Source organism: Anser cygnoides, chromosome 6 (assembly GCF_040182565.1).
Source record: "Anser cygnoides isolate HZ-2024a breed goose chromosome 6, Taihu_goose_T2T_genome, whole genome shotgun sequence".
In the NCBI taxonomy this organism is placed as follows: domain Eukaryota; kingdom Metazoa; phylum Chordata; class Aves; order Anseriformes; family Anatidae; genus Anser; species Anser cygnoides.
In genome coordinates this window covers 35,085,441-35,107,533 of record NC_089878.1, presented here as the reverse complement: position 1 = coordinate 35,107,533, position 22,093 = coordinate 35,085,441, and the positions used below count along the sequence as shown (strand labels likewise).

The window sequence follows — 22,093 nt, the reverse complement described above, 5'->3', positions numbered from 1 at the left end:
CATTTTTAGACACAAACAAATAAAAGAGATTCTTCTTAAGAACATATCAGGCCAAGTGTCACTCTTGTGCAGTGAGAGCAACCAGACAGATACCAGTAGTGTGGGCCAGAAAGAACAGATGGATTGAAGCTTACAGCTACTGATATTAAAAACATAATTTTCAAGTTAATACCCCACGGTAACATCTGAGATTGATGCAATCATTTAGAAGGTCGGTGTCTAAAATAAATAAATAAATATTTGGTGCCAAATGATGTCTTACAACTTTTTTTCCTGTGTGCTAGACACTCACATCCCCACCTTTCTCTCCTTTCACAGGTCTCTCTGTGCCATTGTTTGGGGCTAAGAATGGTCTTCTCGAAGCTTTTGTTGCTTCAGAAAGACAGACGGGTAACCAACTATTCAAAATAGTATCTGAATTTGTACTACCGCTTCAAAAAATTCCTACACCTGCCTCTAGAACACTGCAGAAGCGTGCTTATGTCTCCTCTGCTACTAAGCCTGGGCTGAAGAAACAGGCTTCTTCCTGGGTCCTCAAGGTCTGCTTGAACATGAAGTTGTACATTCCATTATTTCTGAGCGGCTGGGAATCCCACTCACCAAGGAGATCTTCTGCAAAGGACTAAGATGAAAGCCTGGCTTCCAGAAAGTGTTGTGCAAATCGTTAATCCCAGATTCAGTGACTTTAAACGATGCATTTACTAAGTCTCTGAGAGACAAGAATATTGATATCTGTAGACCTACAGCAATGAGTGCCAGAGCAAAGATCTTTTCAACTACGCAGACATTTACAACGTAAATGTTCGGGGTTTCATACTGCAGGTGCACTTATTCATTCATCTGGAAGACGTTCAGCAGAGGAATGCCTCCATAGAGGATTTCTGGAGCCTACTTTCACTTGCTAAGTTCAAATACGAGTATTTTTTTTCTTTTTAGTTTCAGGATTTATTTTTCCCCATACAATAATTCCAAAATAGGATTTATGCTTCAAAATGATTTCTTTTGAAATCCATAAAATATTATAATTATTTAACAGAATGAGAATACAGTTCAGATTATCAGATTAAGATTAAGAAAGATTCAGATTAAGAAAGCTCCAAATCAGATTCAGATTAAGAAAGCTCCAAATATTGAAGCTTTCACTCAGTTTTACTCATTTCAGTTCTTCTACAGAAGTCACATCAGCAATCAGAGTAAAAATTTGGCCCAATGATTACCACTTTCATGTCTATATATCACAGAAAATGCTGTTCAGTTGGAAAAAACAACCAGTTGTTAACGGATGACTATAAGAATATAGTCATGACACTCATACTCTCCCACTGGTGTTGACCCTGAGTGAATCCTAGCACTGTGGAGGGTTATCCGATGGTTAGAATTACTTCTATCAAGTATAATACGAATACTGATGGAAGTATTGCTCTGTTGTCTGGTGACGAGCAATTTTACAGTTGAATCAGAAGGTGATGCTACAGGTCAGACTACGTTTCTATAACACAGAAGGGGCCATAACGCTGCTCCACAGGCTGTGATTGAGTACAGCTTCACAGAATATCCTACTAGCAGTTCTTAATGTTATTGCAATGCAATGAACTCAGAATACTAGTAGTTGTTCAACACAATAAAACTATTACCAGTCTTTTCAGAAGAGATCTAGTAAGAGATGATTTCAGATCAAAAAGTAGTTTTGGGCCACTGCAAAGATAGACCGATTTAAATGAGAACTAAGAAGTAAACTTTTCCCAGAGTTCAGCAGTTAAATGCGAAAGCAGTTTAGAGTTTTTGGATTATATCTGATTGCCCATGTCAGTATGGTGCCCCAGAGTAGAAAATTGCATTATAATATTATTGCATTACACATCATAAATTTGAACAATATTTGTGCAGCTCACTCCAAATACTACTGGTCGCAATTTGTAGTGCATTAAGTGGAGCACCAACTAGTGATTGCAATATATACATAGAACGCTTATTTAATATTGATTGAAATGGATTTTGCCTGTGGTAAGTGACGCAAGTTGCTGCTGTCTAATTTTGTGGCTGAGGCTTCAATGTCAAAGTACAATTGGGTTGAGCTCCTGCTGCTAAGTACTGGGAATTTGTAATGAATGTTATACACATTCATACAATTTATTGTTTGGTGAATGGTTGTTTTAAATTTCCTTTGTTTCTAGTAAAACAGCATTTTTAGGAACAGAGAAGTACATGCTTCCAAATATTCACTCTTCTAACACATTTACTCAGCTCTGTGATATGTTCTTAAACAAGTGGATGCATTAAAATCCCCAAGGGGCTTGAAGCACTACCATTTGGATCACATTGTAGAAGATACATTTTAAATACAAGGTTTTATATGTTGATTTTCAATAAATGCTCACCACTTACCACACAGTAAAGGAAGGCCTTGCACTAATCTTTTTCATATGAAAATCTGCTTATTAGTAATAAGATTTGATACTATTTGTGAAGCTCTCAAGTTTCAGATCCTAGTAACAAAATGTGTGTGCTTATAAACAATAACCAATGATAAAATTTAAAAATAACTAATTTCTGATACTACTAACAAACAAAAACCTACATTCAAACTCTTCATCTCAAATGACAAAAGGAAAACTGTTACACCAATTCAGTGGAACTATGTTCTAATCCATAGTTGCAGTTTATAGGTGCTTCAACAACATAGCTGAAATACAGTTAGATTACTTCTTAAGTTAGTCTGCTTTTCCGTGATTCTCTGCAGTTCACTCAAAATCAAACATATATTTTTCATTCTCAGCTGTATTACTGTATTTTGTGCATACTGCCATTTTCAAAGGGGCTCACCTATTTACCAGGGAGCTAGCCTGCCTTTTCTTTCCTTTTTCACAGCCTGGCTGTTGGTCACTGACTAAAAGTACAGATACTTTTGCAGGATGCTATGGCGATTCCAAATGTATGCAAAAGCAAGCAAACCAAAATTAGGCAGCATTAGTACCGTGGCATTTCTGAGACCTGCTATACTAGCCTTGTCCCCTCCCTGCACTGCTGGTGTCCTTGTGTCTCTGCCTTTAGAGCAAGGCGATCCTTTAACATCTCTGCTCCAACAGCGGGGAATTGGAGGGCTTGAGCTGGGTTGCACTCCTCCCTGCTAGCTGGTGGTGCCTCCCTCTCTTCATAGCAAAGAACTGTAGAAGAGCCAAGCCCCCATGTAAATGTATCTCAGAAGAGCAGAGAGTGAGCCTGAACCAGTTGAAATAAATAAATGGCCCCCTACCTTGGTATGACAGCAGATGACAGACGCTACCAGCAGCATTCACTTGTGCTACAGTCTCCATCATGCAGCAGTGTATCTGTCAGCAGACCCTGGCCTCTGCAACACGAGCTGGAGGATGAAGGAAGAAAAGGTTAGTGCTGGGAAAAAGATGAATGCCTATACAAAACCTCCTGATGCCCAACCTGCCGACCTGAGCTTCCAAAGGCTTAATAACAGTGTGGGAGAAAGCAGGTACCACGACATATGTTTTACATCACTGTCACTGAAGCGTTGAATCACATTGACCATCACGGGCAAGTACAAACTATAAACACTGCTAAGGCAAAGAATCATAAATTGCATTACCTACACCATGCACTGCATATGGCAATTAAAACTATACTTCATTAAAGCTCAGGGGCTACCACAAGTAAAATAAAGCTTTGAGTAGAAAACAGAAATAGTTTAACAGTCTGAATTTAGGGCAATTATTCCGATTTTTTTTTTACAACAGGCATTGGTAGGTCCTCTTCACAGAAGCCCAATTCAGAGACAACCTTAAGCACAAGTTGTTAAAAATAAAAAAAAAAGTTAAAAAAGTACTTTCCTATTCTGTGCTTGACTACCTGGAAAATTTAAGAGATCTGTTTAATACTAAGCTAATATTTAGGGTTTTCTTGGCCTTGGATGTTTTCCATTTTTGGCCCAGGCCAACTAAACTGGTTCATCTCTGCTTGTATTCTAGACCCCTTTTTACATATTATTTAAGATTTCATAGACAGTAACTGATGCACCATCAAAATTAAATCACCTGCCCATTTCCAGCCTGGAGTCTCTCATATTCTACATAAAGAATCAAGATATAAATAATCTCAGAACACAGAATACAGAGAACTGCACCCTAGACAATACATATCTGATCAGCAATTTGATAAGCACTCTTTTGAGAATCCCATCTCTAGTTATGGAAGACAAGTTAAAACCAAAGGACCACCTATCTACACTTTCTTTTCCCCCATAACGTGGATTTAAAACTAATACCCATGTGCCTACAGACACTGACACACACAAAAAATTAGTAAGCTTGGCATGAAAAATTTGGGCCTTCCTGTCACCACATTCTTTACCCCCATGGTTCCTTTTTTCCTCCACCACTGGCTTTGCTACCCGCCTGCTTCATTTCCTCTCTCTTCCCTCCCTGCACCACTAGTGCTGCTTCCTTGCTTCTCACACACCAAATCCTTGCCCTTGCCTTCTTCTTGCTGCTGGGAATGCTGCTTGCTCCTTGCCTAATCACCACAAATTTTAGGATTAAAGCAAAAATCTTCTTTTGAAGGTGTTAGACCTTTGCTCCACAGCAGATGGTGCTTCACTAGTTAGGACCTTGTGTTTTAGAAACCTTGCTCTTGAGCACCATACAATTGTGCATGGTAAAGGGTCATTAATAGTTCATTTTACCTAGGTGGAGGCAACAACAGCTTACCTATATTTACACTTGCAGTGATATATTATTCTGATAAGTTTGTCTGAATTACCTACTAAATAGAAAAAAAAGCCTCTTATAAGGCTCTTTATTTAAAAGCAATCTTCTGCCTTTACTTAGGACTCTTCCTATTACTTCAGCTGAAGCCGTGTAGCCAGAAAAGAAGCAATTTGCAGCACTGAAGTCACTCTTCAAATATTAAATGCAGAAAAGGTTGGAAGAGTTTTATTCTAAAAAGTGCATAGCACACAGGATCAGATATTGTTGCCATGGCTGACTTCCTTTATTGCTTTGAGCAAATCCATATTTGATGCATTAAGGATGGATTGGCTTACTCTTAGGTAGAAGTAGGTCAAGTGATTTTTAAGCCACAGTTCTTTCCCTCTTGCATAGGATAGGAGTAAGCACTATAGATCGTTTCTTGTTTTTAAAGTCTTTAGCACGTTCAATTATAGGGAAGTTTATAAATTAACTTGCAGTTAATGCATAATGCCATCTAGTGGAAAAATCAACAAGTATAGCGGCAACAAGTCTGTCTAGATAGCCCATGAAATATAATTAGTGTTGCGACTACTTGACAGTTTTAATACTGAGTTAAACTTAGAGCAGAAGAACTATAACTTAATTTTCAAAACCTCCATGATAAAAGGTCTTCACCAAATTTAAATATATTCCAAAGACATTTTATCCCTGAAGGCACAATACACAAATCTTAATCCCAGTGAACTTGTATTTACAATGATTGTAGGATATGAAATAGACCTTGGAAGTCTTTTGTTTTTCTTTTCCATTTTAATTTTACTTAGGGGTTGATTTTTTTGACCAACAGAATGACACCCCATTCAAGCTGGTAAAGGAGACAATTCAAAGAAGTTTACTGATACATCAGCCAACACAACCTGTAATTCTGGAGAGTTTTAGAATGAAGATCTTCATCTTTAGAACTATGAAGTCATTTTTCTGTGCCCATAAACAGATACAAGTCAGAAAGAAGACAGTGAAAAAAGAGCCTAAAAATCAAATTTATACAATCTAAAGGAAATAGGTTTGTCATAAAAAGATCGGAGCAGACTAAGTGGTCAAGAGAGGCTATTTGTACCAGATAAGTAATATGCTCCATTAATGGCCTTTCCAAAGCCAACAGGAAAGGAACAATCCAAGGGAAGAAAGCCATTAGACTCTTTTCCTTCATAAAAACATAGCACCTGCCATTTATTGGTGCATTAACTTGCTCAGAGGCCTGAGTTAACACTCTTATCCTCTGCAAATGTTGTGTCAACCTATTTTGGTATTGCTTAATTTATCATTTACTAGTTAAAACCTTACAGTTAAATAGCCCCTGATGTTTATATTGGCTGAATCCTACAAATTCGGACATGAGGGACCCAATGGGATCATTCACTTAACTCACATCTTTGAGGACTATTAGCACGCCTATACCAAGTCAGATGTGGTTACCTGTGGCTTTTTTCCCAGTTGAATTTAGAAATTCTCCAGGGAGGAAGATTCCACCACCTCTCTCAGTAAGCTGAGTGCTGCTCTAACATCATGGTGAAGATTTTTAAATGTTCTGTCTAAACCTCTCAAGCCACAGCTTGTGACCATTGGCCCAAGCTATCTATTCTGATATTTCTGCTTATTTTTCCCCTTTAGTTTTGAAAAGAATATCAAGATAAAGGTTTTTAAGGATAGGATGACAAAGAAGCAGTTCTACTGAAGACGTACAGCACATTTTGGAGCCCCAACCACCACAAGTGATGTAGACATCTGCCGACAGTGCCAGGCAGAACAGTCAAGCCTCATACACTGGGTATGAACCTCAGACAAATGCCCTCCTTACCAATGCTGCCCTACAGCCAAGACTGCATTTCCTGAACTTGCAGCATCCTGCCATTGTTAATTGCCTCTCTGGGAGTTGTACCTGCTCAATGCAGCTTATCAGCCCAATCTGTGATTCACCAGCCAGTGGGACAAGACACAGTGCTGATACATTGCATTAGCAAGACAGCAATTACATATTTTTTTTTGTAAGCAATGAGTTGAGTCTCAAATGAATAATTACATTTATAGAACTTAAAGGGAAACCGAGGTTCTTTTGGGCACTGAAATAAAAAACGAAATTGAGTGCTCTTGCTATTTTTTTCCTTCTGCAAGCTGATCTTTTCAGAATTTCAAACTTTTGGCAAAGAAATTGTTTTCCACGTGACACAAGTCATCATTTCCGACCCAAGTAAGGTTCAAAGCTGATGTAACATGAAAAGTTATTCTATAAAAAGGGCTGTACCTTAGCACCTCCTGATAACAAATTATACATTTAGATCCTAAATATGTAAAAAAACACCACCACCAACAAAAAAACAGATAAGAAAAAAGACACCCTGGCTGGTACAAAGAAATCAATTTTTTTTTTTTAATTAAACCAACAGGTGAAAAAAGCAGGCACTGTTGCACATGCAAACCCTTCTTGAAGTCACGAGGGCTGTCTGCCTAGCTACACTTTCTGAGTGTATTACTTGGAAATGAATTATACCAACTGGTTTAGGAAAATCTATTACTTTTTTTTTTTTTTTTTTTTTTACAAATATTGCCTCAAATTGACTAAAATTATAAGTAAAACACCTAATTTGTACAGCCCGCATACACCTGTGATAGTCAACAGATAAATTAAAATGAAACCAAGTACATAAACTTTATAAGTAATGTAAACACTCTAAAATACAAATTTTCTAACACAACCATGCGAAAATTAAGTGAAATATCTGTGGCTGTTGAAGTGTTGCTGAACCCTGATATTGAAGATACATGTAGTCTTGGTGGTGGAGAAGAAGCTGTCTGTATTACTGTATGATCGACCATCTCTCAATTATTTTTAGGGCACCGTTGACAGCTTTGAAGAAAATGAAAAATGTGACTAAAACTCAGCTTATTAAAGATGCTACTCTTCCCTGTAAAATTAGCAAATGCTGGTAGCCATGCATAACTCCATGTCACTGCTAAATGTAATATAAATGTTTTAGTATGCTTATTAACCAATTACCCTGTCACTTTATACAAATTCAGATGATATTCAGTATGGATAGATAAATGTCAATATTCACAGCACATTTCATCATTCTAGATCAAACAGATCCATCTCTTTTGCTACTGCTGCACATGAAAAATGGCTTAGCTGCAATACAATATAAAATTTTGGTCTTGAATTCCACAAAACACAGGCTCCTGCTTCTTCTCAGTAGAAGAATACAGTGAATTATGCAATTCATGTTCTTAAAATCACAAAGGGGATTTTAATCACTGTCTCCTATTTTTCCCATTACCCACTGAACCTTTTACCTAAGAGGATGAGAAATAATGAATATATCCAGAAAATCAAGGATGCAGAGACCTGTTGAATTTGCTCTACATGCTGCCAACATTATCTTTGCTTTACCCAGTAATATTCCTAAAATTAGTATCTGAAGAATTTCATGATTTTACCTACAGTGTCTTACAGAAATGAAATATTCAAACTCAAATTGCATGCCAGGAGTCAGGAAGGTAATTCTTCTTCCTCTCAAGAAAAAAAAAAAAGCAGAAACAAAACCAAACAAAAAAAATGTAAGCTGGCAACAGGTTGACTAAGTACCTAGGAATTTGATCTCCATCAAAACCTAGAGGAGTGAGATGATTTAAACAGTCAAGCCTCTCTCTGAAAAGATAAAAAACAACAACAAAAAAAAACAACCACAAAAAACTGGCACACGATAGAATGAATGTAGTTTCCTGGTTATGAAGAAGAACATGTTTTTACAAAACATTCATGCTGGCTGTGGCTAACATTCTATTTTCAAACACTTTCTATAATCATCCTGGCTAAATACTCTAGTGGAAATGCACAGAACCCTGGTTACAATTCACTTGGCATAAGAAAAGGATAAGATATTCTTTTCCAACTCTCTTAACAATGTGGGTTAGCTATTCAAAACAATACAAAAATATTGTCATATACAGTTTATCAGACAATTCACAGCATAAGTGAAGTGTGGAGTCTTCACTTACCAGTAGAGTGGAAGGAATACGAGTATAGTTAGCTTACTACAGGTTAACAAAAATGTATTTCCTCAAACACTTATATATCATCTCCTGATAAAAAAATAAATATACAGCAAGACAAAAGAACATCACTCTTTCGTTGATGATGTTACTTGCCAAGGAATAAGATTTTAATCCAAGTCACAGTTTAGAGAGTTTAAAAGATTGGAGAAGCAAATAGATATGGGTTGGACAACATTACGCATAAATCCCATCACATCTTCCTTCTGACACAGGCAAATCCCATAAATAAATGTAACTAGTCCCTTTTTCTCATGAAATCCTTACATTCAAGGTAGTCATTATGACTTTTTTTTTTTAATATATATTTTTAATGCATAAGGTTAAATACATTTGTTTAGAATATAGGCATCATGCAATCTTGCATGACTGTATGTTTCTCTGAACGAAATAGTAAGTTTAGTCTGTGGGTAAACCTTTGCTTTCCCATATTTATATTTAAACTCTAACTCAAAACCAGCTTTAAAAAAGTTTCAAGATGGAAAATGCCCATTGTGCAGAATCTTTTTCAAGATCTTCTGCTCACTTAAGGATGACATATTTTGCAGTGTTTCACTCCTCTTTTGAAGCCACAATAGCATTTATTAATGCTCATGGCTCCAGCTCACTTGGGCATTTTTTGCAAATATGATCCTGCAACATCATATAGAGGAAGAGTAGGTGCTTATGTGAGGTGTCATCAATTACTTACCAAGGTCACTGCAAGCTGTATTCCCTGGGAATAGTATTATATGCACTCTTTCATAGCCTGAAGGAAAAGGTACTGAATTATCATATTCTTTTCTCAAAATAACAATCTGATTATTTTTGACCCAAGTTAATATTCGGTCTAAAAATGCCAAGAAGAGAGATTAGTTCAATTTAAACTCTATTTAACCCATTGTAAGAGAAAAACACTAAGTGACCTACATACATTGGGTAATAATTTAAGTCTGCTGTGCAGTTTAAAAATTAATGTAGCATTGTTGTACTAATATCATTATTATTGCTTTATTTTAAATTAAAAAATAAGGTGACTAATGCTAGGCTCAGAGGTATATATACAGAGTTAAGAAAACCTAGTGTAGAATTTCTCATCCTGTAGACCATGGAACATGCTGTGTGACTACAAGTGATCTACAAAACAACAGGAAAATAAGTATCCTCCTCTGCCTACATGCAAAAAATTAACCAAACAAACAAAAAAGTAAAAAACATCCCACAAAATTTAGCCTAATTTGTATTTGCTCATAAAAGAAAACTATGGAAGCCAATACTGCACAAGATGGTCAAGAGACTATAAAAATAAAAGATTAGGTTTGTTATAAGAAGGCTGTGAAATACAGAATCTAGAGGATTTCATCACTTTAGAGATGTATTTCATGTATTAGTTTCGCTAGAGAAAATGTCTAAATGGCAAAGAATCATACTGTCTCACCCACACAATGGGCACAAAATGGTAGTTGTATTGCACAGAGTGAGTGTTTAAAAAATAAAAGCACTTACTTGAAGGCTTTGCCTTTAGAAGTATTTGGATAAATCAGTCTCAGAGCTTGGCCTTAGAGGAGTAACAGTGAAGATTATCTATAGCGATGACCTTTCCAGGATGGTTGTCTGCCCATCCACTTGGAATTGGATTGGTACTTAGTTTTTGTTTCAGATGTGCCTCCTGTGGAACTGAATGGGGATGCTATTACCTCCTGCTGTAGTTCCATGAAATACCAACTGATGAAAGTAAGAAGCGAATGTTTTCTTTTGAATGTCATAAGGCCTCTGACCAAACTAATAAACCATCCTGGCCTACACTAGCACTCCTGATACTGCAATAAAAGGTCAGTGACAAATACAGTATTTTGCTGCCAGAAAAAGGCAGTTTTTCTGTTTAAGATGTGTATGAAACACAACCCTGCAAACAAGTTGGCTAATGGTGACAGTACTGTATTGCTCTTATGCCTTTAAACATATTAAAACATAATCACTGGGCCAGATGACAAACTCTTTCCAAATATGCAAGAGTGCTCTCAACTTAAGTGCTGCACTCAAGATGCTGGTCAATATGGAATATTGACTAGTTAATGTCAATCAAAACAAGCAAACTTCCTTCTCAGGAGCCTCTGAATGCACCACAGTGTTCTGATAATTCAGGTGAAAATGTTCCTGTCAGTAGTGCTAAAAAGAAAGGAAATACAGAAGTCTAGAATAGATGTACCTCTCATTTTCAGAATGACAAATGAACATATTATACTAACACATCCAACTGTGCTTATAATGAAAATGGATTTATTGCAACTCCATACATACTGACGAGAAATAAAAAATGTTCTACACTCGCACAGTGACCGCTGTCTAACAGAAGGACCGGGACCTGTTTTCCTATTGCCACTCGTTGGTTCCACTCTACAGAATGCGGTAATATCACGTTCTTTCTGCCTTTTTGCACCCTGGTACTCTTTATCATGCCATAGCGGGTGCTGACGGTAGTATGACAATGGTTAAGTGAAACAAGGGGACTGTAACAGGACAACAGCTTACTCTACTGCCAAGAGAATGCTATTTCCCCAGCAGAATGTCTACCTTGGAAATGAGTAAAATGATGGACCTCATCCAAACTTTGTCAAATATAATTGAAGTTTTTTTCTGTGACTGCTAAGAGTTAGAGTGGGCCTGAAGGAAGCATCACAAATCTGATAGGTATTTTTCATTCCTTCAGTAGAAGGAAGGAGGAGGGGCAGAAAGAAGGAACAAATGAACCACCACCACCACAAATAACCTCAGCAAAATCAGAACACAGACAATCCAGATGAAGAAAAACAAGGTTCTCTTCATTAGCATTGGTTGCTGGGGTGCAAGAGACCTCCATCCAGTTTGGAACCACCTTTTCTATGGAAGCCAAAATGTTATGGAAATTACAGGCGGTTTCAGCAGGGAAGAAAGTTCTGCGAGTGCATATTAATCTTGCAGCAACTACAGAACATGGGATGGCATCAGCTGATTTAGATTAAACCCAGGGAAGTGGTTTCTCATTGATTTTTGGTTTTTGTTTGTTTTTAATTGATTTGGGGTTCTCCTGGTTCCTATCCAACAAAGGGAGGTTTAAGAAGCTAAGCAATAATATCATATAATAACACAATGATTATGGCCAGTTCTTTTTCTCTCTGTTGACTTTGCATACAGACTTACTACGCAAAAAGTCCCACAGGGCTGGAAAACAGGACCCAGGTCTTTAAACCCCTAACCCTACCTCCTTTATCCAATGTAACATGCTTTGGGTGAAAGAAGTGTCATGAGAAATAAAAGGCAATGTTGGAAAAGAAAGCAGCTTCTAGCTTCTGTGATGTTGCAGTCTTTCTGCTTCTCAATAGCTAGCTTATATAAATAATGGTCTGATCTGAAAGACTCTGCATTGTGGAGCTGCTTAATGTTTTGAATTTATATTTACTTAAAGGCAGAGTACGTCCCTTCTCACATGAGGCCATGTTTGAAACCAATGAAAAGAGTAATTTAAAAGAAACACTAATATTCTTTGCAAGCCTCATATTCTTTTCTATAGCCTGAACACTATAGCATTTATACAAACAGAGACAGCTGCAGCCCCTACCAGACAGTTTCATGTAAGAACAGCAATTGAGAACATCTAAAAAAAGAAAAAGGAACATATTAAAGTTGAAAATTTGTGGTTAGGTCTTCCTAGCTTCTGTTTTTTTTTTTTTTAAATTATTTATTAATTATTATTATTATTATTTATTTCCAAGTCATTTGGAAACCTACCTCTTTCACCTCCTTTTAAAGAAACAGAATTAGGAATCTCCAGGAACTTTCCTCTTGGGATGATTTCTGGAAGTTATAAGAATGCTAAAGTAACTTAAGAGAGACTTACAGAAAGGAGGCAGTGTCCGATGCGAGTCACTGGTCTATCTTCCATTTACGCAAGGAATCCTGCTGGAATCCATCTGGTATGGACAGATCTCCCTAGAAGAGAAAGAACCTTGCAGTAGTTGCGTTAGGGAGCATTAAATCTGTTGCAGCAATTTCAAGGGACTCTTCATGGCTTGCACTGGACAAACTCTGCATGGGAGCATGACTCCCAAATCTGACTCAGAGGTTTTGTATCCCTGCCAGGTGCTGAAAAGTGATTTGGCCCCAATCCCTTGTCTCTCATCAGGTTACAAAATTGGTTCTACTCAAAGGTAAGGATTCTCATTTCTTTACAAACACATTATAAGTGCTACAAAGATGTGGCAATCGAATACTTTGAGCAAATAACAAAAGGTATTTTCTACTTTTCATTCATATAGCTCATATCTATGAACAGCCCATAAAGAAAAAAAAAATATTTGCAGGAGTTACTAGTTTCCAATCTCTCCCAGCTAAGCCCAAACCCCAAAAAGCATTTCCCTCAGAATAACTCACTTGTGTTAGCTTATGCAAGTGAGAATGTCTTTTGACATTAACATCAAATAGACACTTTGCAATATTGCATCCATTACATGAAGGAAAATAAAAATACTTTAAGCATTGCTTATATTCATGTTTATGTCAATCCATCTAGAAGAGCGAGAGCCCTGATATCACCAAGCACAGTAAGATAGATAAGGGTGAAGATCAAATTTAAGTGAGAGGCAGAAGACTTCAAAAATATTTCATTTAGTATGTACAGCAGACTATGCATGAAGGAATCATGAGATTAGGTAAAAAGCAAACAGCAGTCCCTCTCACCATTATAGCCTACTCAATTCTATAAGGCTGAATTTCATCTCCATTCTATAAGGCCTGAACCTCAATCAATTTCTAAAATTATAGTTTATATCCCTTTCCTTAACATTTACTTGTATTTACTTTTTAAAATAATCAATGCTTTAAAATACAGCTGAAACGATTATCATACAGCATTAAGAAGCATTTGTTTAAAACTAAGTCATTTCAGTAGTTCACTAACTGTTCCCAAATAGGTATTCCTAAAGCGTCACAAAACTTTTTTAAGGCAAGATTGACAGCATACAAAATCATGTTCCTTGGTTTGCATAAATATTGCTTTCCCACTGGCCTTTCCATACTCCCCAGATTTGGTAACCTGTCAAAAGAGAAAGGCAATCTGAACTTTATATAACATAAATGGAGATTATACACTTACATACCAACTGGGGACCCGGGCTGCAATGTCGAATTGTCTTCTGGTAGTTTCCTAGATGCAAGTCAGAGCACAATGCAGTTTCAACATTTATCTGCATGCCAGTGAGCACGCAACTGAGAGCCTGTGCTAGCACGGAAAATGCTTTTGCTTATTTGCACTTCTCTATTTAGTCATTAGAAACCAGCAGAGAGGAAGAAGCTAACAACACTGGCACAGATCTATCAGTAAAATTTTCTATTTTTTTCCCCCACTTCTGTTCTCCTAAGGTTTTTATTTTTTTCCCTGTGTTTTTCTGTGGCCCTAGGAAGGCCAAGCGAGTGAACTGTGCATGTCCATGGACACCAACAAGTCTCCAGCTCTAATCCCATGCACCCCCATGACACCGCTGTGTTTTGGGACAGATTTTAGCCTAATATTAACAAATAGCTGTCAACATGACCAAATTTCACCTCTGCGGGGTCTGAGAGGGGTGTGTGCGGTCCTGAAAAATGGCAATAGCAGACGGAGAGAGAGCAAATTCACCAGAAAATTTGGCAGGAGGGGCGGATGGGGCCTTCCTCCCCTGCTGGACCAGCACCTCAGGAGCGGGGGGCAGCGCCTGCCCCTCACCCTGGGGCGGCCACGGGGGGCTCCCCCCTCTAAAAACACCCCAAACCCCGCAGGGGGAAGGCAGAGCCCACCATGGCGAGGGGCGCCTGACAGGGCTCCCGCTTCCTCGGCCAAGCACCTCAAGCCCGAGGTCCCTGCGGGCTCTGGAGGGCGGGCGGCCCCTCAGGGCGGCCGCTTCCAGCGGCTCCCCGCAGCCCTTCCCTCAGCCTCAGCCAGCGCCGGCGGCCCTGAGGGGAGGGAGCGCCCCCACCTCTCCCCTCCCCAGCACCCCGGCGGGACGGCGGCCCCTCACAGGCCGCTCCGCACGGGGCAGAGCTGCCCCCCGGTCCCAACCCCGGTCCCGTCCCCGGAGCCGGGCGCTGCTGCCGCCGCCGAAGACGCTCCCCGGGGCGGGGAGGGGAAGGGAAGGGCAGCGCCGGGAGGCGGCACCGCTCTCCCACCTGCCCCCAGGCGGCGGCGGCGGCGCCGAGGTTCGCGATGAGGCGGCCGCGGGGAGCAGCCGGAGGAGTTTGTTCGCCGCCTGGCCCCGGCTCCCTGATGCTCTGAGCCGGAGTCTGTCTCCTCCTCTCCCCGGGCTCGCACCCGGGCTGGATGCTCCCGCTCGCTCCTCGCCTCGCCGCTCCGCTCGCCAGCCGCCTCCTCGCCAGCCATGGAGCCGTCCGCAGCCGCCCTGGACAGCACCCCGGACCCCGCCATCGTGCAGCCCCCCGGGAGCAGCCCGTCGCTGCCCCCCCGGGAGCAGCAGCAGCAGCAGCAGCAGCAGCAGGAGCAGCTGCGGATCGGGGAGAGCGGGCAGTTCAGCGAGGGGCTGGAGGACCGAGGTGAGCGCCCGGCGTCCCTCACCCCGCGCCCGCCTTCCCCCGGGGCAGCCTCCCTCCGGCCCCGGCCGCCCGACGCCCACCCCCGGCAGTTTTTTATTTTTAATTTTTTCCCCTCCGTCTTCCCCTGCAGCCCCCTGACGGCCGCAGCCCTACCTCCTCACGCCTCCACAGCAGCCCTTCCCACCCCCGTCAGCCCCACACCGGCTCTGCCCGGACCCCGCGGGCACTCCCTCACAACACCCCGCTCCCCGAACCTTTCCCTTTTCGTTTCCCAGCTTTAAAATCTCCTCACAAACTCCAGTCGGGGCTGCTCCCACCGAAAACTTGCCTGCCTGCCGGGGCAGCGGGCGCACATGGCGCCGCCGGGCTCCTGTTAGCGGGGCCCCGGGCGGCCAGGTCAGTCAGGGCCCTCCCTTAGTCCCCGTCCCCTGACTGGTATTTTGTTCTTTACCGAAGTACCTGACCAGGGGTGGAAGGCTGCCTGCTTCCCAGCCGTGTTAGCCTCAAACACGTTAATTTTTGGACGTCTGTTGGTGGTGCACGAGGCACTCGGCTTACCTGCTGCCCATCTGGGAATACAGGCAGCTGCCATTTTAACCCTCCGCCTTGCCCCGGCCTCCATAACGCCTCCAGGCTCCTGTTCCACACAATTTGTCTCCACACGTTTTTTAATTCACGTGCTGGGTTTTCCTTAGCATCTCTGTTCCATTTTGTCCCGTTTCTCTCTCTTTTTTTTTCTTTGCACATCCCAAAGTCCCTTTTGTGTTCCCAGTCTTCACCCCATCCTACACGTAACCCCTGTATCCTCTGGTCTCTCTCTGGCTTTCCAAACTCCCGTGCTTGCTCGCTTATCCTAGCCATGAAATAGAGATATACCGAGGAAGAGCAATCACCATCTTCCCTGCATGCTTTCGGTCACGTTGGGACTGGGGACGACCCTTTTCCCAGGGGTGCCCTTACTGTCACGGCCAATGGCAGGTGGCAGGCATCTCGACTGAGGGCAATTTGAGGCTTCAGTTCTGTTTTAAGTAGTAGGAATCAGAAATTTTGGTTAGGGTTCAAACGTGGAAGTTTGCAGAAATTTTCCATTTGTGCCCAGTATGACAGAGCTAAAGATGAAAGCTGGGCCTTTTGGTACTAAGGGTAGTTCCGAAAAGAGAGAGAGTGCGATGTACCTAACCTTTCTTTCTAGGAGGGAGAAGAGACTAAAGCTGCTGATTATTTCTTTCTTTGCATTCACACTCTTTCAATGGCCCTCGTGGTAGCTTTTTCTCGTAGTCTTTCATAGGAAAGTCACCAATTCCATCTCCCAGCTTAATTCCCAGTCATCATAGAGGATATTCTGGTCTGCTTTTTGCAGGTTGTCCCCATTGGAATTGTTACAGTCTGTCCTTTTAGATTGTACTTTTTCTTATGCTCTTTTCTTATGAATCATAGCTGATCCAGTTATAGAGATGATACTTCCATGTTTGCTGAAAATAAAAAATAACCTCAAATTTTAGAACAAGATATTTGCTCTTTAAGATCTAGACCCAAATTCAGTGGTTTTTGTTTTTTTTTTTTTTTTGATGGGGTCCTTAAATTGACATCTTACGTGAACAATTTTTCTATTTCCCTTATCTCTTTCACAAATTCTAACTTGACATTTTAAAATGATCCTTTAGCCAAATAGAAAAGTACTTCTGGTAAGCCAGCATATGGTAAAGAATATCCTAGAATCACTTCACAAATATGCCAAGCTTGTGTTCTGCAACTGTTAGGCAGGTTTTTTTTCTTCTGATTTTTTTTTGGAAGAAAATCAGCTAATATATGAAGGTACTAAAAGATAAAGTAAAAATCCAGTGGATTTAACCAGCTCATCATCACTTCTTTAATGTAGGGTTATCTATGTGTTAAATAAATAATTGGCAGTAAAATTATTCAGTATGTTAATATCAGGGTGGAGGAATTTTATCAGTAGATACTAGCTTTTCATTTTTGTTGCAATGCAGGTTATACTGAAAGTATCGTTCAGCCTGCCTCCAATAGATGCTTAAAATTTGTTTTCTTATGGTCAGAGGAAAAATGTGGAGGTTTACCTTGTGAATCGTGTTGTTGTGTGTAAATTAATGAGCAGGTGTTGATTCTCAATAATTTCCATGCTATGGGTTTGGTAGTCATGTGAATGAGTTTGTATTTTTGTGTGCTGTCCCTTGGGACACTCCTGAGAAAAATACGATCTTTTCAGGGAAGAGAATTTTAATTACAGAAGGTATTACTTTAGGAAGGAAGGGATCATATCTGATAGCTAGAATATGCCAGCCATTTTGAGAGAGAGAGGGAGAGAGAGAAAGACACACGCACACACACATGCACAGCAGAAGTGGCTCAGTTTTATAAGGATTGCAGTCTCTGTCATACTGGACACGTGCTTGACATGTGAATACTAATTAGCAGTGCTTTGCTAGCTCTGGGGCTTATTATTCACTTCTCAACTTAATTAGGATATTATTTGATTTGTAATTATCAACTGTATGTGTTGGTCTTCCCAGGTAATAGTGAGCAGTAGCCATGAACTATAGGATGCCTTTAAAGAAAGAACCAGGTGAAGGATGCTTCTTATTCTGTTTTGTGTTTACTTCATGTTTGAAGTCTTGAGAATCAAAATTGGCTAAGGAAACCGACTTTGCTTTATGTTCCAGCAAGATTAGGGCCTTAATTTAAAATGCTTGTACTGGGGAGGGGGCAAGAAGGGGGAATCACAAAATCATGAGATTTTTTTCTGTATGGTTTTATTAGTAGAAGTTAATCCTTTATTTCAAAATCTGTTGTTATTGACCTCATATCAGATAGCAATTAAACTGTGGATTGTTATGTGTACTGTCAGAAGATAGGTGAAACATTGCAAAAAATATGTATTCCTTCACACAGATGAAGGCAGGCTAAGTGAGAAATGGCAGTGCACTGCTGTAGGTGAAGGACTCAGACCTTTCTGAGTTGTCATCTGGTAATTTTCAGGTGTCAGACAAAGAATTTGCATATTAAGACACAGACATTGTTTTCTGTTGGGCCTAGTAATTCTCTTGTGTGCAAGTTTGCGAATTCTTTTTCATTCATGAAGAGGGCACAGTGTAGCACAGAAGGGAGGAAATATTTGAAGTTGTCTGAAAACACAGCATTAATTTAAATTCTCCCAGTGTCTTTCTGAACTCTCTAATAGAGAAACTCTCTCTGCTTTCCACGCAAAGTAATTGACGGGAAAAAGCGTAAGGCATTTTTCCAAGAGAGGGCGAATTCCGCCAACTATTCTGGGATTAGAATTCTGACAGGCTTGAAGTGGCAGAATAAAATCTGGTGGCTCAAACTGCTACCACCCCTGGATGCCTACCCTGCTGCTGACACATTGCTGCCCCTGAGGCAGAGATGTCTGATTCACTTCTGCGTTGATTCCAAAACCACTGCAGTGTTGAGCCAGCGCATTACAGCCAGTTGAAGTTAATATCTGCTAGCATTAATAAACTGGGCTAAGCGTGGTGTGGGTTCAGGAGTACGCTCATAACCAGATCAGGTGTCCCTACCTCCAGGGTTGCAGTAGCCATCAGAAAGGTTGGAGATAAAACTGGGGGAGGCGAGGACAGTGACAGCTTCAGCTGTTAGGTTTTAATCTGCTGCTTTGTCTGCCAGCACTCCTCTTCCCTACCGTTTGCCTAAGACATTGGACCGGCTACTGAAAGATTTCACTATTTCTACACACGTTTCGACAACATTTCTACACGCAGCGCCCTAGTTCTGCACACTGTGGGCAGGCAAGTCCCTCTGAAAAGGGATCATCACTTGAGAAGGACCACCCACAATTTCTGGAGTAATTCATTAATAAAGTTAAGAGTCATCAGGCCTTCTGTCACCAGCTAAGCAGATTTGAGTTGGAACTTGCTGGTGAAAAAAATGTATCGGCATGTTTCAAATTAAATGAATATCATATGCAGAAAAGAATCTGGATGGGATAAACAAATGGCAAATATGTTTAATTATGAATGCATCAGAAAGTGGCTTAAGACTCAGACTGAGAGAGCAAAAACCAAAGAATGTACTTTATTTTTAACTTGGGTTCTTTTCTGCAATTTAAGACGAGTGGACAAAAGATCTGCACAAATTGAAAGCATCAAAGAAGAGAGAAAGCAGTCCTGTTCCCTTTTGTTAGCAGACCTTTGCGCTGATTAGAGCAAGGCCCGAATTGTTCTTCAGACAGTTCCTGGTCCAGCTTCTAGCCAGGGATGTATTCTTACCTTTGGGGAAGGACATTGTGCTTCAAGAGTTCTTTTCAACTGTGCTAGCTTTGATTCTAAAGTGTGCCTGCTTCTACTTTGGTGCTCAACATGTGCAGTGTATTCCCGTGCATCGGTAGGTTATTTCTCAGAGGCTGGCAGACACAAGTTTTTCTCCTATGTTAATTACGTTCAGCATCCTGAACTGCGGAAATGGTTTTTGATCTCAGTGAGAGGAGGACGGGGCTCGCTCTTGTGTAGATGTATAGGTGGAAAACACAAGTGATGTGAATTTCTGTTAACTGCCGCACAATTGTAGTGCTATTATAAGTGGCTGAGGTGTGGGCCTTACCTTCCGTGTGGAATCAAACCAGCTTGTGTGTGTTGTGCTTGCTTACTCATACATTTCTGATGGCTTTGTTCACTTAACCACGATAACCTTGCTAATGTGAGGAGGATTTGATTCTGTATTGATTCGATATGTAATGTAGAATGTAAATAATGTGATCTAGGTCTGAACTAACACAGCTGTGTTTTTAAAAGGAGCAATGTATTGTTCATACCCTCTTTGCTTATTGCTTATCAGGTTTACTAGAAAGCAGTACAAGGCTAAAACCTCATGAAGCTCAAAGCTACAGAAAGAAGGCATTGTGGGTTTCCTGGGTCTCCATTATTGTCACACTGGCTCTTGCAGTGGCTGCTTTCAGTGAGTATTGGGAATATTTTAAATCTTCACACCTCTTTCTTTCTTTCTTTCTTTTTTTTTTTCCTTCTTTTTTTTCCTCCTTTATTCTGTTGGATCCTCAGAATTTCTCAGACTCTTTGTGGAAGCTTTCTCATGTTTTTTCTTTGCAACTGCTAAAAAGGTTTCTCTCTAGACTGCCTGTGTCTGCATGGTGCTTATGAATTAGTAAAACTCTTTTTTTTTTTTTCTGCAGTGAATAGGGTTGTTGAAGGTTGGAGAAAGAAACAGGAGATGTTGATTCCTGTTAGCATTTATGCATGTGGAACTGTTCGTTTTACAGAATAGCGTAAAAAAATCATTATGGAGTGGATTGCCTTTAACCAAAGGGGTCAAATATGACAAGTCTTAATCCACTTGGGATTCATAGTTGGAACACTATAATAAACGGTAGTGAATTATAAGGGGGAAATATATCATTTTTCTTACACCAGCAGATAACCTAACACCATGTTAATGTGAAAGAGAAATACCAGCTTGTTTTTAATCCAGTGTTTTTCCGTAAGTTTCAAGACATTTGTTTATTTTACCTCTACACAAAGAATTTGAAAAACAAACAAAAAAAATCTCTGTTTGGAAAAGTGAAATATATTTCTTTTATTTCAAAACAGGAAAAAATGCCACGTTGTGTAAATAAAGATATGTTTCAGTTCAGTGCAAAATCTTAAACCACCAGCATTCTTAACATAGTCAGCTGAGGAACACTACATTCTCATAATGACAAAAAGAAATGTGGAGTCTGGATCAAAACCTTTGCAATGGCACATTCTTTGTTTAAAAGAGGAAAAAGCAAGAATTACTGCATGTATATGTTTGTATAAGCAAAAGGAAAGCTCTGTCTAGGAGACAAGGCATCTAAGATGTCTCAAAACATCATTCTTCAGCTTGAAAAAGACACTTGCATTTTTTTTGGAAGCTGCAGCAGCATGTGTTTTATTATTCTAATCTGCAGCGTTCGACCTGCTGCTGGAAGTTGGTGTCAGCTCCCAGGAGAGATTATTAGAATCTGACCAAATGGTCTCTGAAACCCAAAATACATTACTTGGAGCGGTTCTTATGGAAACATAGGTACAACAGCTTGATTCAAAAAGCAGAGAAAAGAGCAGGAACACTTAAAAGCGGAGTCTAACACTAAAGAATTTGAGAACTAACAAGAAAGCAGGGAATCAGAGTTTCCATTTTGTTCTGCTTCATGAAAATGCAATAGTCTGTCTTTTGTACTGCAGCAACATAAAACTGTGTTTTAGAATAAATTTAATTCATTTCCTATTAACAATATAATTTTAGAAAATATTGAGACATAGCTTTATTTTAAGCTTATGTCAGATTTATAAGATATAAGTACAAAAACAGCAATTAAACCACCCTATTTCTTTTAAAAGGGTCTCTTTTTAAATTTTGTAATTTAGTTAGGTTATCTGCTAGCTTTTTTTTTTTTTTTTCCTTATTTGTGGCATTCTGGTAGGGTTTAGAAATCCTAACAACAACAGAAGGCAGATACAGTAGTCCCTGCCTTCATGTATATTGTGACTCAGGTGGAATGGATGGTCATTGAAAGACTGAAATCAGCTATGTTTATGGAATCTTTCCTCTTGGTCTGAAGGGATTAAATTTATGAAGAACGAAAGAGGAAGCAGCACACATACATTCAATTTGTAGGGGATCTCTTAATAAACAATTGACAGTTAACTTAAGTGCCACTGAAGTATTGCCAGGGCTTTTGGTATGCTTAATATTAAAACTTTTTAATCTGTGGAAAA

At 40.0% G+C, this 22,093-nt stretch overlaps 2 protein-coding genes across 18 annotated transcripts in view; one reads left to right on the top strand and one right to left on the bottom strand.

Annotated features, from left to right (window-relative positions):
* ACMSD (aminocarboxymuconate semialdehyde decarboxylase) overlaps nt 1-16,397 on the bottom strand; it is a 47,788-nt gene extending 31,391 nt beyond the window's left edge. Inside the window, exons 1-5 of one of the 13 annotated variants that reach the window (XM_066999244.1) lie at nt 13,918-14,796; nt 12,664-12,755; nt 10,293-10,463; nt 9,499-9,555; nt 3,254-3,361 (exon numbers count right to left, since the gene is read on the bottom strand). In XM_066999244.1, the coding sequence (XP_066855345.1) occupies nt 3,254-3,292 (39 nt within the window). In that variant the 5' untranslated portion in view covers nt 3,293-3,361; nt 9,499-9,555; nt 10,293-10,463; nt 12,664-12,755; nt 13,918-14,796. The other 12 variants (XM_048062822.2, XM_066999241.1, XM_066999238.1 and 9 more) reach the window with 12 other exon arrangements.
* TMEM163 (transmembrane protein 163) overlaps nt 14,962-22,093 on the top strand; it is a 99,686-nt gene continuing 92,554 nt past the window's right edge. For 2 of the 5 annotated variants that reach the window (XR_010832257.1, XR_010832256.1), the window contains exons 1-2: nt 14,968-15,347; nt 20,178-20,297. Coding sequence is in view for 3 of the 5 variants with exons in the window: in XM_066999247.1 (XP_066855348.1) it covers nt 15,176-15,347; nt 20,178-20,297 (292 nt within the window). In the remaining 2 variants the exon portion in view is untranslated. Of the gene's footprint in view, nt 15,348-20,177; nt 20,298-22,093 lie in introns of all 5 variants that reach the window. The other 3 variants (XM_066999247.1, XM_048062825.2, XM_066999248.1) reach the window with 3 other exon arrangements.